Source organism: Ostrea edulis, chromosome 7, assembly GCF_947568905.1.
Source record: "Ostrea edulis chromosome 7, xbOstEdul1.1, whole genome shotgun sequence".
In the NCBI taxonomy this organism is placed as follows: Eukaryota; Metazoa; Mollusca; class Bivalvia; order Ostreida; family Ostreidae; genus Ostrea; species Ostrea edulis.
Genome location: NC_079170.1, coordinates 8,612,458 through 8,626,796, shown reverse-complemented (window position 1 = coordinate 8,626,796; position 14,339 = coordinate 8,612,458). Strand labels below are relative to the sequence as shown.

The window sequence follows — 14,339 nt, the reverse complement described above, 5'->3', positions numbered from 1 at the left end:
CCAAATTATATTAAAACATTATTAGATATCATTTAATCAATATTATGGAACACAATAACATTTATGTTTAAAGCGTATATATGTGTCATTTACCCAATTGGGGACCTCGCAGAACTTTACCCCGTTTTGGGCCTCAAAATTTGGTAGCCAATCACTGGCTTGGATAGGCACGCGATAGCTTGTGTTTTGCACACGTTAGCCTTTCCATATAAATGGGATTCAGTGAATACAAATTGTAAAGTGGATCAAAGTTTTTTCATTTTGTTCAACCCTCCACCACCCCAACTTCCCGTCCTCAATGTGGAAGTTCACTCCGGTGCTATGCAACTTTTTTATAGGCCATCTTTGTTCGCCATCTTTTTGCTCTGGGTTTGTTTTGATGAATTTTTATTTGTCATCTTATAGCGTAGCATGATTTGAGTTATTTTGTCTTCTTTGGGGGAAATCAGACTTTGAGTAATTTAGATTTACAGGAACTTTGATGTAGAATGTATTAGCTGATTTCCCCCAAAAAAATTTGTTGCAGATTTCTTTCGTCATGTGGTATTGTAATAAATGACAATTTTTCAATCTCAATCACTCTTTTGTTCAGATTATTTAATGACAGCAAAAAGGAACTACGGTGAGCAGAGTTTGGGTAATAGAAGCTGATAAACATAGATTACAATTATGAATCAATCAATCTCTCTCTCTCTCTCTCTCTCTCTCTCTCTCTCTCTCTCTCTCTCTCTCTCTCTCTTTCTCTCTCTCTCTCTGAGAAAGCGACGTTGTATTGTGTGTTAAGCGTGATAGCGCTATGGCGTGTTTTATGATAGCGAGATAGCGCGACGGCGCATTTGTGTAGCAGTGCGACGGCGTGTTGTGTATTAGTTTGATAGCACGATGGCGTGTTAGCGTGATAGCGCAATGGTGTGTTGTGTGTTAGCGTGATGGTGCGTTTTAAGAAACGCGCTATTACGCTTTTGCACATGGCCCTCTCAGGACACCATAAGAAGGTGTTTTGCACGAGGTGTTGGCGGAACATTATATCAATGTTTAAAGCGAGTCTGTGGGATTTTAAGGCCATTTTGGGACATTTCTGGTCTGTGTTCCCCGATCTTTCACTCAGTACGGAGGGCATGTGTTCTATATTGGGGGAAGTGTAACCCTTCAGGTTCTGTCCATCAGGGAAAAAATACCCATCATGAAGTGTAACATTGAGGTCCACAGTGTCTGTCAGACTGGGGCCCCCTTCCACCTCTTTTAAAATGAAGGGGATGCTCATCTTGAAGTAGTCGGTGTCGGCAGTACTATCAACCAGGTCGCAACCTTTGGGAAACAGGGTAAACAGCTATGTCAACCATTCAACCCTGTCCACATGTTTCCTACCATTGGGACTTCAGTGACACTTGTGCCAAACACAAAATACCCGTCTTGCCCGTTATGCACCTTGTGTGTTGATATCTCGGTTGTTTCCTCCAGACGTGTGTAAATGAGTAAGCAATGCGACCAATTATCTCCATTTTCTGTTATGTGAACAGCTTGTGTTTTGCTGGTAATGACATTCCATGATATCAATAAATGGGTAAATTAAGTTAGTATGATGGGGTAATGGTTCAAACCCAATATAGCTTGATGGAATTTGTATATATCCCCCGGTTGTTGTTTTTTTTTTTTGGCTATTAGTTGACTAAGCCAATTCGCCTTAGGGGTTTAGTGTCCCTAGGTGGGTATATCAAGTGTTCAATCAACAAAATTCACCCGCCCAGTGGACACATCCTCAAATATAACAATAGGTAACGTGATAAAAAGAAGTCCCCGTGGTATGTGGTTTGATATGATTACGAAAACACAACTCGTTGAATATACATCATGTCAAACCAAAAACCATGAGATATCATATTTTTATGTCATATGAGATTTTGACTACGGATAACTCTAATTACCTGATCAGGATATAGGGCTCACGGCGGGTGTGACCGGTCGACAGGGGATGCTTACTCCTCCTAGACACCTGATCCCACCTCTGGTGTGTCCAGGGGTCCGTGTTTGCCCAAATATCTATTTGTATTGCTTGTAGGATTTATGAGATTGATAACTGTTCGTTATCTTCACCTTTCCTATAATATTCTATTTTTTAATGTTCTTCGAAAGGCAACATTCTTTTGAGCTAATTGAAAATGGGTGGCGGATCGGTATCTTTGTGAAGTTGTTGGATTTGAAAAATTTGTCAAATATTTCTGTGTTGGATTCATTTAGATGATTTAGACTGCTGTGGTTTTCAATTGATTGGATATTTTTATGATCAGTTATCTGCATAATTCGGTTGGCAGGTATGCTATTTTCATATTTATTTTTTTTTATTTTAAAAATGTTTGGGAGCACTGCGCGCGATTTCTTACTTTTTTTCCCACCAGACTTCTCACTGCAGCTATTATTCTTTACTTTAACCGATCTTTACAACAGTGTTGTTAGAAATCTCGCTCTCTGTCATATGTGTACACAAACTATGTAAAATCCATGTATATTTGTGACGTCAAACGCGGCGTAGGAAAACACAAAGTAGTAATTAGAATTTGTATCATATTTAAAGATGAATCAATCTCTTACATGTATATATCTCGTACATATGTTAAGGAAATATCAACCAAGGTTTCTTTCACACACAAAATCATATCTATGGTTGCAATAATAATCGTTCCATTGACCGTAATCACCATACATATATAAACAATCCTCAGCTGCAATGTTGATTGCTTTCGTCGAGAAGAAATTGGAAAAATTGAAAGATGATCCACTAGACCAAACCCATTTTCCTTCCTCGTGCATATCTGTACCGCCAAGCCAAACTAAAACCAAAATATCCAATTCTTATTCTTAAATGTTTCAGGTGCAGATCTGAAATCCTACTTATGATGCAGTTTAAACAAAAGTATTAAACATTATTGATAAAATCACTACTGCACGTATAATGTTTTCAACTTTGCCCACCAAAGGAAAATAACATCACCAATAATCCTAGAGTTAGTGGCTGTAGAATGATTTAAATTTAGTGAGCATTATTTATATATGATATACATTTAGCGAGCATCATCTTCCTAGTCTGTGATATCCATTTAGAGAGTATCATTTTCCTGCTCTGTGAGATTGTTATATAAATTCAATGAGCATTTTTTCCCGTTCTGTGGTGAGGATTATTTTCCTCATCTTCGCAAACCACGCCTATTATCTCCGTTTATACTTCGTCAAATGCCGTGGATGTGATGAAAAAAATTCTGGACTTCATGAATATTTATGATCATTAGTCAGCCAATCGGTGAGCTTCAATTATTTGTTTGGTGGAATGAAAATCATTCCGAAGTTATTGCGTGCTCGTAGCGGAATAATCCGAGGATTGTCGATTTAGAACAAACTGGACACTGTTTAGATGTTGTAACATGTTTAACCTTGTGAATGGTGACCTTGGAGATTGACCTACTTTTAGGGAAAAAATGACATACTCAATATTCTCTGAACTATGTAAGGAAGAATTTTCATGTGGTAAGTCCTTAGTTTTTATACATTATCATTGACCTTGTGATCTTGACCTTGGGGTTTGAACCAAATTTCAAACTTTAACCAATACTTTGACTTTCTCGAAACTTTTCCACTGGTGAGTGATAGGGCTCCCATATTTCATATACGCAATTCTTGTGACTAAACCTTTTTCCGGTACCAAAGTTTATTACCGTGACCTTGAAGTTTGATATTCTTTTAAGAAAACCTATCAAATATTTTGTATCCGAATTAAGGTAGGGCTTTCATATTTTGGATTTAGATTTCTTTTTGTAGTTTGACTTTTTATTTGATATTATGTTGTTCGACCTTTTGACCTAGCCCTTGCATTATGACTTTCTTTTAAGACAGCATAACCTGTTCAGTACCTCCTGAACGTTTCAAAGTTTGTGTATAGATTTCCTTCATTTCATACCATGATATTTTGTTTTGTGTCCTTGACATTCTCCAGAACAACAAGTCATGTTAGTTATATCATTGTTGTTACATCCGTATGTGATGTAGTTTCAACTTCAGTTATGTCTTGATCCTTTGGGGCAAGGTTGGAGCTAAGATTGGTGTAAAATTCATGGGAATAAAAATTGAAAACACATTTAAAACTCGCAACAGCTGAAAAGCAGTGTCAAGGCGACTCAGGTAAGCGATATGACCCATAAGCCTCTTGTATTAAATCCTTTTGAGCACGTTGATGAATGAGAAGAAAGCCACAGATGTGATTCTTTAAAAGTAGAGTGTATGTCCGAAGAGAGTCCGGATTTAGCTTACCTCTGTCGCTGCCAGTTAGATCATTCACAAAGTCATTCTCTGCCCTGCTTTCAATATATGCCAGGTGGGATCCCATATTTTTACACATATCCTATACGATTAATTGATACCATTATGTAAATATCTATATAATGAAACATTTCAATAATCTAAAAAGTACATAGAGATCTAATGCAATTTACATTTCCATCGTGCTATTAGCCAAGAAATTTCTCGAAATAAAAAAAGAATATTTTAGATTATTTAAACTATTATGGATACTTGTAAACAAATTCTAGGATTACGGATAAAAAGATATTCATGAAAATGATGAAGGCAATGAAAAATCTTCTTTATAAAATAGTAAGGGCATATCTCACCAGGGACATTGATAATATTATTATTATTTCATATTCAAATTTCTATTTATTTTCAAAAAATGGTGTTCATTGTTTTCTAAAATTCAATAACCATTACATGAATTTTCCAAGTTGAACATTCGCCCATCAATTGTTGAATTAAGAATAACTACAAACTCGTGGATTTTTTGTATGAAACAGGACGTAATTGAACTTAATACTTAAACTGAATGTGAAACATTCCAAAGTTTTTAGCATTAGGCGTTCCAGTTTCATTAGAATAGGAAAAATATGATTTCAAGATTTGGACCTACGGCGAGGAAGAGGAACAAAACCTAGTCTCTTGCTATACGATAATGAATTACTGAATTCATCCGCTTGAATATTTTCAGTAAAGAAAATTTGGAGACAATACCAAAAATGAACCTAAATCAAAACATTCCTGTCTCTTTCTAAGAGACTGGGAAAGAGAGAAAAGGGGTGGGAAAAGGAAGAGTTACATGTACCTCTGCTTTACTCCAATCAATTGGCTCCTGAACATATTTGTAACAAGCTGATTGAAATTCAACCCAGTCCGGCGGACATGACATTGATGGGTAAAGAGACCCTGTGGATATCATATATAAAACACCGTTAAAATATTGAAATGACGTCATCTTTTGTTGTTTTTATATTTTCTGTTGCATGAAATCTGAAGATAACGAACAGTGAACAATATCATAACTCCTATAAGATAAATGGGCTAACACGTATGAATATGATACGTCATATGTACCCCTCCAGTAAGTAAATATCGTCCGTTATGAACACGGAGTAATCCGTAGTCAACTGCAATGTGTAAAGAATGGTTTAACAATTAGTACGTGTTAAGAAACACTTTCAGAGAACATTTGACCCAATGGTATATTGCATTGAGTAAGAAGAAGAAAACACAACTTTTCATCCTCATCTTCCTTCCACGAAATTGTCCCCAGAAACATGAGAGAACAAATCCAGTTATAGATCAAATATCAGTTGTGGTCTGCTATTTCCTATGTTAGTATACCACTCACCATACAATCTATATGGACACTTTCCTTAAGCTCTCTGTATTTTGAGTCGAAAATATTCTCCCTCTGACGAGGACATCATCACTGATGAAGATTTACATGGGAAGAACAAGTTTCAATTAAGATAAAGACGTTAAGTCATTCATTCTTAGAAAGAAAGGATTTATCTCTGTTCTAACGGCATCCCTCTCATAGAATGAACAACGTTTCGCCTTTATTCTTTACATGGGTTGGTATCTCCGTAAATACTTATTACTTCTTTTTAAAATCATATATAGATTAAAAAGACCTCCCTTGTTTCGTCCTTAATATAGGTTCAAGCTATGGGTCTTGATGAGATCTATATAATCATAAATCGTGAATCAGTGTAGTTCACAAAATTCATTTTCAGTGCTTCAATGACAATCAAAATGGATATCGCTAAATCTTGCATATAGTGTATCTGCAAATGTACTTCAAAATATAGACATTCAAACGCATATGTAATTTTGAAATACGCATCCAAACACCACCCTAGTGTTAGAAGCCACTGAGTAGTTTGAAATTCAAAGGCACTCTGAAAGTATAATATTGTTATCTAAACACATTAGGAAAGATTTCTATAGTTAATCAATATCTTCATCAAACGCTCCCTTTGCAGCCGGGTGACACAGGTTCATCTTCAATACCGGCACCACGTCAAGCCAAAATGTTTAAAACAGGTATTTGCTGTTCCTTCACCAAGCTTTCGTCATGAAATAAAAATCCTATAGGACATGCCCTTCACTAAATGTGTGGCACTTCGCCTCGAGCTGGCGACGTTTTTAAGTATATAAACAACCATGTTTAGGAAATGTGGTTATCTTCAACATACCTGGAGTTGTTGTTTCATGATCTCCACCTAAAACATTATAAAACTTTTACAATCACGCATTATAAATCATTAAAATATATCAATATAATGAAGTCAGCATTTCGCAAATACTATGGTCGTTTTAGCGATCTAGTTCGTCAATACAACCCATCATTGGGTCTAATGCTGTCTGACATATTTCATACCGATTGTTAGACCGTTCTTGGCACACTGATTTTGACTACGGATAACTCCGTTTACCTGATCAGGATATAGGGCTCACGGCGGGTGTGACCGGTCGACAGGGGATGCTTACTCCTCCTAGGCACCTGATCCCACCTCTGGTGTGTCCAGGGGTTCGTGTTTGTCCAACTATCTATTTTGTATTGCTTGTAGGAGTTATGAGATTGATCACTGTTCGTTATCTTCGCCTTTCATCAATTCTTTCCATTTGAAAAAAAAAATAGGAATTACATTGCCTGTTGCATAGATCGGTTGCACAGCATGTTGGACAATTCTGCAAAAGCCGTTTTCCAAAGACATTTGTAGTGCTCACACACTCCTGTATTAGAATAGAATGGGAATAGAATGGGAAAATGATAGATTTTCAAAGCCAAATGTTTTAAAGATTTTTTTCAACATATGTATACATACGTGATTATTTATGCAAGACTGTGTAAAGTATTCATCCCCAAATTCAACTTCCCTTTGAATATGGCATTTCTAGAAATTAATGGAAAGTAAAATTCGAATTTTAATAAAACAGAAGTGGAAAAGGTTTAGACATTTTTATATGAAATATTATACACCATTTATTATGTTGCGAACTATGTAAAAGTTAAGAGAGTCGTTTGCAAGATATATTCACTTCTCATGGTAACCTTGTGGATAGGGCGCTCACGTCACAACCCAGTTGTTCTTTTATATAATCGATTCCGATCCTGTTCTATATGTAAGACGCTTAACGTTGATAATAAACATCCGGTGTTGAAAATAAAAACCGCGGGTTTTTCGGGTATGACCTTTACAAAGGTCACATGTCACGGTAGGTGTCATCATAATAAAGAAACATCATTTCTACAAATCTGCGAGCCATACAAAATTTGTGGAAGCAACCTAGAGATGTTGACTTATCAATATATGTAAACAATTCTCGAATGGGACGTAACACAATAAACTAAAAACAACCTGATAATTTTCACAAACTTTGACTTTGTCACACAATTCTGGATCAGATGACTGAGGGCAATTGAAACAGAGAGGTCCTCTCTCGGTTGGAAAGCCTACAAGTAATTAAAATGCATTGGCAATGCTAAAGTAATTAATATGGCTTGATAATGAAAAAAGTCAATGTGGCTTTACAATGAAAAAGTAATTCAGGTAGTTTTATAACGAAAGATGAAGATAACGAATATTGATCAATCTCATAACTCCTATAAGCAATACAAAAAGGATACTTGGGCAGACACGGACCCCTGGACACACCAGAGGTGAGATAAGGTGCCTAGGAGGAGTAATAAAAGATACAAAATGAAAGATGGGTAAACACAGACACCAGAGGTAGGGTCAAAACATAATAAACGAGGTTTTCTAATGACTAAGCTATCACACGTAATCGTAACATGGCTTTCCAATGAAAACTGCTTGACTGTGAGAAATGGTTGCTGGACACTGTACAAGTGATTGACATGATTTGACGATGAAAAAGTAAATAGCATGGCGTTGCGATGAAAAATGAGTGAATATCACTTTCTAATCAATTTGATTCTCTTTACAACAAGTACAGCGAGAGTTAAAATCATTGAATTCCCAAAATAGCATATATTTTCCTACCAAATATGATAACCAGTTTATATCAAAACCATATCTTAAGGAACACCACTGTTTGTAATTAAAAGGTGACGAAAACGAACAATGATCAATTTCATAATTCCTATAGGGAATGCCAAAATACAAATGGCAAACATGAACCCCTTGAGGTTTTAATACCATAAAATATCTACAAGATTCGTAAATCATTTAATAACTTTTAAAGTGATGACTTAACAACGATGCTGATTAGATAAATAAAATTCGTTTGATATCCTAGTAAGGAAAATTCGTCCATCTGCACTAAGCACGCGGGACTACTGTCCTCTAGAATGCATCTATGTATTTACAATATACTGGATTCCGAAACTTCTTAAAAACCATTACAAACAACGATACATTGTTGGACCCGGTAAATATTCTACCTACCTCCTATCCTTGCTCCTCACAAAAATATTAAGAGTTGTGAAGGAGAAACTTCAAACATACTCTCCAACTACATATGCCAGAAGTGTTCTAAATTAAATATAGATTCTAAAAAAAATCTTAGTAAACTTGAAATAACAAAACTTTTCCCAAATCAATAACATTAAAACTTATGACTTTTCAACACGTTATACGACCATTCCTCACGATAAATTAAAGACCATAATTTTTTACATCATAGACAGTTGCTTCATCAACAAAAATGGAAAACACAAATGTTTCTATCTAGTGATCAGTCATCCAAAGAATTACTTTGTTAACGCCACTCTGATTCCACGCAAAAGTACTCAGAAGTTGAAATAAAAAATATGATGGAGTTCCTCACTGAAAACATATTCGTGGTCTTTCCTGATCAGGTCTTCCAACTGTCTGTTGGAATCCCCATGGGCACAAATTGTGCTCCTTTGTTAGCTGACCTGTTTTTATATCCCTATGAAGCAGAATTTATTCAAAAACCTCTACATGAGAAGAAACAAACTCTTGTTGTCGGCTTCAATTCGACATTTAGATATATCGACGACGTATTGGTAATTAATAATAGTAATTTTATTCATGAAAGGTGAAGATAACGAACAGTTGTCTGTCAATTCGATATATCTCAGTGAGCTCCAAATCAAAAACCCACCACAGAGTCGTCAACGTCTGCTTCATATTTAGATAGTTTATTGAAGTAGACATTAATGGCAAACTGACAAATCAACTGCATCACAAACAGGATGATTTCAGCTTCTCCATCGTCCATATTTATGTAGCAATATTCCATTATCACCTGCATATGGTGTTTATATCTCTCAACTGATTCAATACGCAAGAGTTTGTTCTACGTATGGTCAGTTTTTGAATCGAGGCAGTCTACAGACAAACAAGTTGATGGTACAGTGGTTTCAACAGTTTTCGTTGATGTCAGCATTTCGCAAATTCTATGGTTGTAATAACGATCTAGTTCGTCAATACAACCTATCATTGGGTGTAATGCTGTCTGACGTGTTTCATATCGATTGTTAGGCCGTTCTTGGCACACTGATTTTGACTACAGATAACTCCGTTTACCTGATCAGGATATAGGGCTCGCGGCAGGTGTGACCGGTCGACAAGGAATGTTTTCTCCTTCTAGGCACCCGATCCTATCTCTGGTGTGTACAGCGGTCCATGTTTGTCCAACTCTTTTTTTATTGCTTATAGGAGTTATGATATTGATCACAGTGCGTTATTTTCACCTTTCTATTATCAATGATAATTTTCATTCATATGTCAATTCAATAAATCCCAGTGAATTCGGAGTAAAATACACCACAGAGTCGTCCACTTCTGCTTCATACTTAGATATTTTATTGAAAGTGGGTGTTTGCAGCAAACTAACGACTCAACTTTATGACAAATGGGATGCTTTCAGCTTCTCCATCGTCAGCTTCCTATATTTATGTAGCAATATTCCATTGTCGCCTGCAAATGGTGTTTATATGACTCAACTGATTCCATTAGCAAGAGGTTGTTCTGCTTTTGGTCAGTTTTTAAAATCGAAGGAGACTACTGACATACAAGTTGATAATGCATGGGTTCCAACTGTCTCGTTTAAAGTCAACATTTCGCAAAGTCAACATGTCGCAACTTCTATGGTCGTTATAACGATCTAGTTTACTAATAGGTACCTAATCCCACCTCTGGTATATCCAGGGGTCCGTATTTGTCCAACTCTCTATTTTGTATTGCATATAGGAGTTATTGGTATGAGTTGGCTGTCAAAATGCACGAGCAAGCTCGTGCTAATATTCACCAATATAAGTTCAATAACCTTTTTATCATATAGCTCAAGTATTTAATTGTTAAAATATATCCCTTTGCATTCGCAATACTCCAAAATAGACAAGAATTCATCAATATTGACATCTAAGTTGTAAGTGTGCAATATCAACATGCATTTCTGAACTGTTCAATAGTAAACCCTTGTTTACGTCGTTATGGTAAGGTCAATATGGAACGCTCATACTCGGAATGTTTCGGACACCTACAATTTACGCAATGTAAAGTTAGCGTTCAATAAATTCTCAGCTAGATATTGAAGGCTAACATTCTCTAGATTTTACGCAGATTATATAATATACTATTAATCAGCTATATAATAAGTTTCATTACTTAAAGGAAATACTCTTTTCTTAAACACCAATGCATCTTGTCAATACAGGTCTCCATTTCTAATGAATGAATAGATGTCGAGAGATTACCTTCAGTTCCACATCCTCTTTGGTTACAAACGTCCGAGTGACAGCACTCCGTGCAGTTACTGTTATATTGATTGGTGCCAGATATACTTCGCTTTGAGTGGCATGCCTGACATAAAAATTTGCATAGGTGTAGTACAATGTACCTGGCAAGGAAATATCAATTAAAAGTCCTAATGCTGATGTAAAATATGGAATATGAAATTTAAATATTAAGATAGTACTTACTGATGGTAACACACATCCCGTATCGAACAGGTCCATGCCATTTTTATTACTATGCTTTTCTACAAAGCAAATCTGTAATATGATTGAAAACGCATTTCAAAGACAGTTTCTTCTGTAAGAAGTATTTCATCACTTTATAAAACAATCATTTTCCTTTTTGCATTATGACATATTAATATTCAATTAACCTCTCCTGGAGAACATTTCCTTATTTCATGGCAATGCCTAGGTGATATAGCATCAGTGCAAGTCAGGCAGTAAAGGCCGTCTGAAAGTAATATTGAAGAAGAGATTATTTGTCGAAATGCGGATCTGGTGCATTAAAATTTGGTACTGTATAAGTTTTACATTACGACCCCTGGATCGACGCCTCTGTTGGTGGACTGTTAGTCCCCGAGGGTTCTCTACAGCCCAGTAGCTAAGTAATTCGTTACCATCTTGAAAATACGGATGTATATTTAATTGCTGTGATACAATTTAGAAATTCATTTCTAAATTAAGGATTATCTCCCTCATGCATAGCTCTGATCCTTAGACGAATTTGGCTCCAGTCTTTGGCACTCTGTTTTTCCTTTTAGTTCTTACAAGTTTATTGTTATTTCGGATTTCCAAAATTTCGGCTTGAGCATCACTGAAGAGACATTATTTGTCGAAATGCGCATCTGGTGCATTAAATTTGGTACCGTATAAGTTTTCCCTTAATCACTCACTTCCTGAATACTTATATTGACTTGAACATGAACACGTTAGATAACTAAGCTGACCTGCTCACTCAATGGTCGAACGTGTATATTTCAATTCAGTGAAAATCAATCTATAACTTACCAGAACATGTAGATCCTTTTAACATCACCATGATAACTAAACGAGGAAAGTAGTATATATATTTATTTGGGTCTCACACATGTTTACGAAATCTAAATGAATCATAATGTTTCAATAGAAGATCATACACGCCAATACTCACAAATAAATGTAGTCTGCATGAAATTCACCATAACTAAACTTTGACTATCACCTTCGGAATATTGCTCTGATAAGCAGTGGTTACTGTTTGTAGGACGGTGCAGTACAACACATGATCTTATGTTGCTAAATTTAGTTCTAATGATTATAAACATGTAGCGATGAAGATGACACCCCTTGAATGCAAAAAAATTAAGTAAACGACCATCCATAAATCTCATAATCCTAACAGGAGTACAAAATCGAGAAGAGGCTTAAAATGGACCCCCGGAAACACCAGAGGTGGCCTAGTAGTTAGGCTGTCAGACTCTCGACCGAAAGGTTGTGGGTTTGAGTCCTGGCCGCGGCAGGGCCGACGTGGTGTCTTTGGGAAAGGCACTTTACACGAATTTCCTCTCTCCACCCTAGTGTAAAAGTGGTACCTGGCTATAAATAGTGAAAGCTATTGTTAGAATGTTAGTGCTCTAGCGCCTGTAACGGCAGCTTGCACTGTATGATTTCCAGCAGGCTGAGTAAGTTCTATATTGATATAAGCTCTGTAGGGGTAATAATGTTTTATAAAGCGCTTTGAACAGCATACGCTGGAAAAGCGCTATATAAAAAGCCAATTATTATTATTATTACCCTTACTATTATATCCGCCATGAGCCCTATATCTTGATCAGGTAAACGGAAACAGCTGATAATGAAAATCATGGTATTGTCACATTGTTGTACATTTAGGTATATATAACCTAAAATCGTTTTTGACACTTTTCGAATCTGCAGCCACTAATACTAAACAAAATTAACACCATTCACTTTTCGTCTCAATTCTAACTTCAAAGTTTGACAACCATTATCTGAAGAAATTCAAACAAATACAATGGGGCATTAACAAACCAAATTTGTCGTACATCTACATTTTACAATACAAATCTCATTTCCACTGTATAACAAAATTGAGTAATCAAACTCTTGTTTTAATAGAACGTCACATAACATTGACAATACAAATCAACCCAATCGGAGCATTCAAGTCAAATATGATATTACAAATGTCTTTACAATAATTACTAAATATGGCATCACATAGAAAACCTTTTCAGTGGCTACTTACACTAGTATGAACATAAGAATAGTTACAGAGGATGTGCATACATGTATACTCTGAAAATAAAAAATATTATTCCATCAATGTCCACTACTTTGTAGATGCCATCCGCAGCCGAGACAGGTGAAGATAACGAACAGTGATCAATCTCAAAACTCCCATAAGCAATACAAAACAGATAGTTGGACAGATACCACCGACAGCCGAGACCATTCATTATTCAAAAATGATTTATTCCATTACTTTACCCATTCTTCCTTTAAAATCGTTTGATTTAAAGTGTTGCAATATAGATGTTTTTTTAAATGTAATACATACCTGGTTGCTCGTTTTTGTGTTCAGTCTGATTGGTATTGATATTCATTTTCCAGAGTGATTTCCCTAACAATGTATCAAACATATAGGTCGCTGTAAATGTGAACCCTTGGTATCTGGGCCTTATGCGATGGTGCGCTGTCGGTGCTATATATCTCAGTTAGAGATTGTTTGTAAAATATCAATTTTAACTGGGTACATGAGCATATCAACCATTGTGACTTCCACTACAACTGTGAAATTAAAACTCTTGTGTAAAATTACTTGAATTAAATAGTAAATAAAGCATTCATCTTGAAAACTACTACGTCGGTCGTGTTAACCTAGTGGGTAGGGACTGGCTTAGTAACCCGGAGACCCGGATTTGATTCTCGATGTTAGCAACATGTTAAATCTAAGGCGTTTGATATGGGTAGTGATTGTTTCTTAGCCAAGAGCCTAGCATTAGAAGTAAGAGTCTAAGTATATCCCTGTGTATATTTATGCATGACTTGTGATGTCTGTATACATGTATGCGTCCTGTTTTATTTCAAATTTCTGTTTTTATGTCTATGCATGCAATTATATATCATTAGTGCTTTGTGGGTTTTTTTATGCTATATAGTCGGTTAAAGAGCTCTTAGCTCATGTTTATTGTTACCTGTATATAGTTCCGACTTTAAATAAAAATTACTTACTTTAAATAAAAATTACTTACTTTAAATA

General features: G+C 35.9%; 1 protein-coding gene across 2 annotated transcripts; it reads right to left on the bottom strand.

Moving 5' to 3' along the window:
• Positions 1–2,548: 2,548 nt before the first annotated feature.
• On the bottom strand, positions 2,549–12,654 carry LOC125655051 (uncharacterized). 2 transcript variants are annotated; one of them, XR_008796597.1, is made up of 13 exons: positions 12,228–12,654; positions 12,086–12,121; positions 11,449–11,528; positions 11,261–11,332; positions 11,036–11,141; positions 7,707–7,801; positions 7,173–7,241; positions 6,993–7,080; positions 6,540–6,566; positions 5,144–5,244; positions 4,300–4,390; positions 3,950–4,082; positions 2,700–2,828 (listed from the first exon to the last, which is right to left on the bottom strand). XR_008796597.1 is itself a non-coding variant. In XM_056143208.1 (12 exons), the coding sequence occupies exons 1-12, from the start codon at positions 12,445–12,447 to the stop codon at positions 2,623–2,625; spliced, it is 1,191 nt and encodes a 396-aa protein (XP_055999183.1). In that variant the 5' UTR covers positions 12,448–12,647; the 3' UTR covers positions 2,549–2,622. The 2 variants fall into 2 exon arrangements, 1 of the variants encoding a protein (XP_055999183.1); XM_056143208.1 differs by lacking the exon at positions 3,950–4,082 and having other exon boundaries at positions 2,549–2,828; positions 12,228–12,647.
• Positions 12,655–14,339: the final 1,685 nt, after the last annotated feature.

Coding starts and splice junctions, on each gene's coding strand:
- LOC125655051 (XM_056143208.1), bottom strand. CDS start 12,447: ATGAGATTTATGGATGGTCGTTTACTTAATTTTTTTGCATTCAAGGGG. Junction 11,142..11,260: donor CGGGATGTGTGTTACCATCA/GTAAGTACTATC, acceptor TTTTTATGTCAG/GCATGCCACTCAAAGCGAAG. Junction 2,829..4,299: donor TCTAACTGGCAGCGACAGAG/GTAAGCTAAATC, acceptor TTTTGGTTTTAG/TTTGGCTTGGCGGTACAGAT.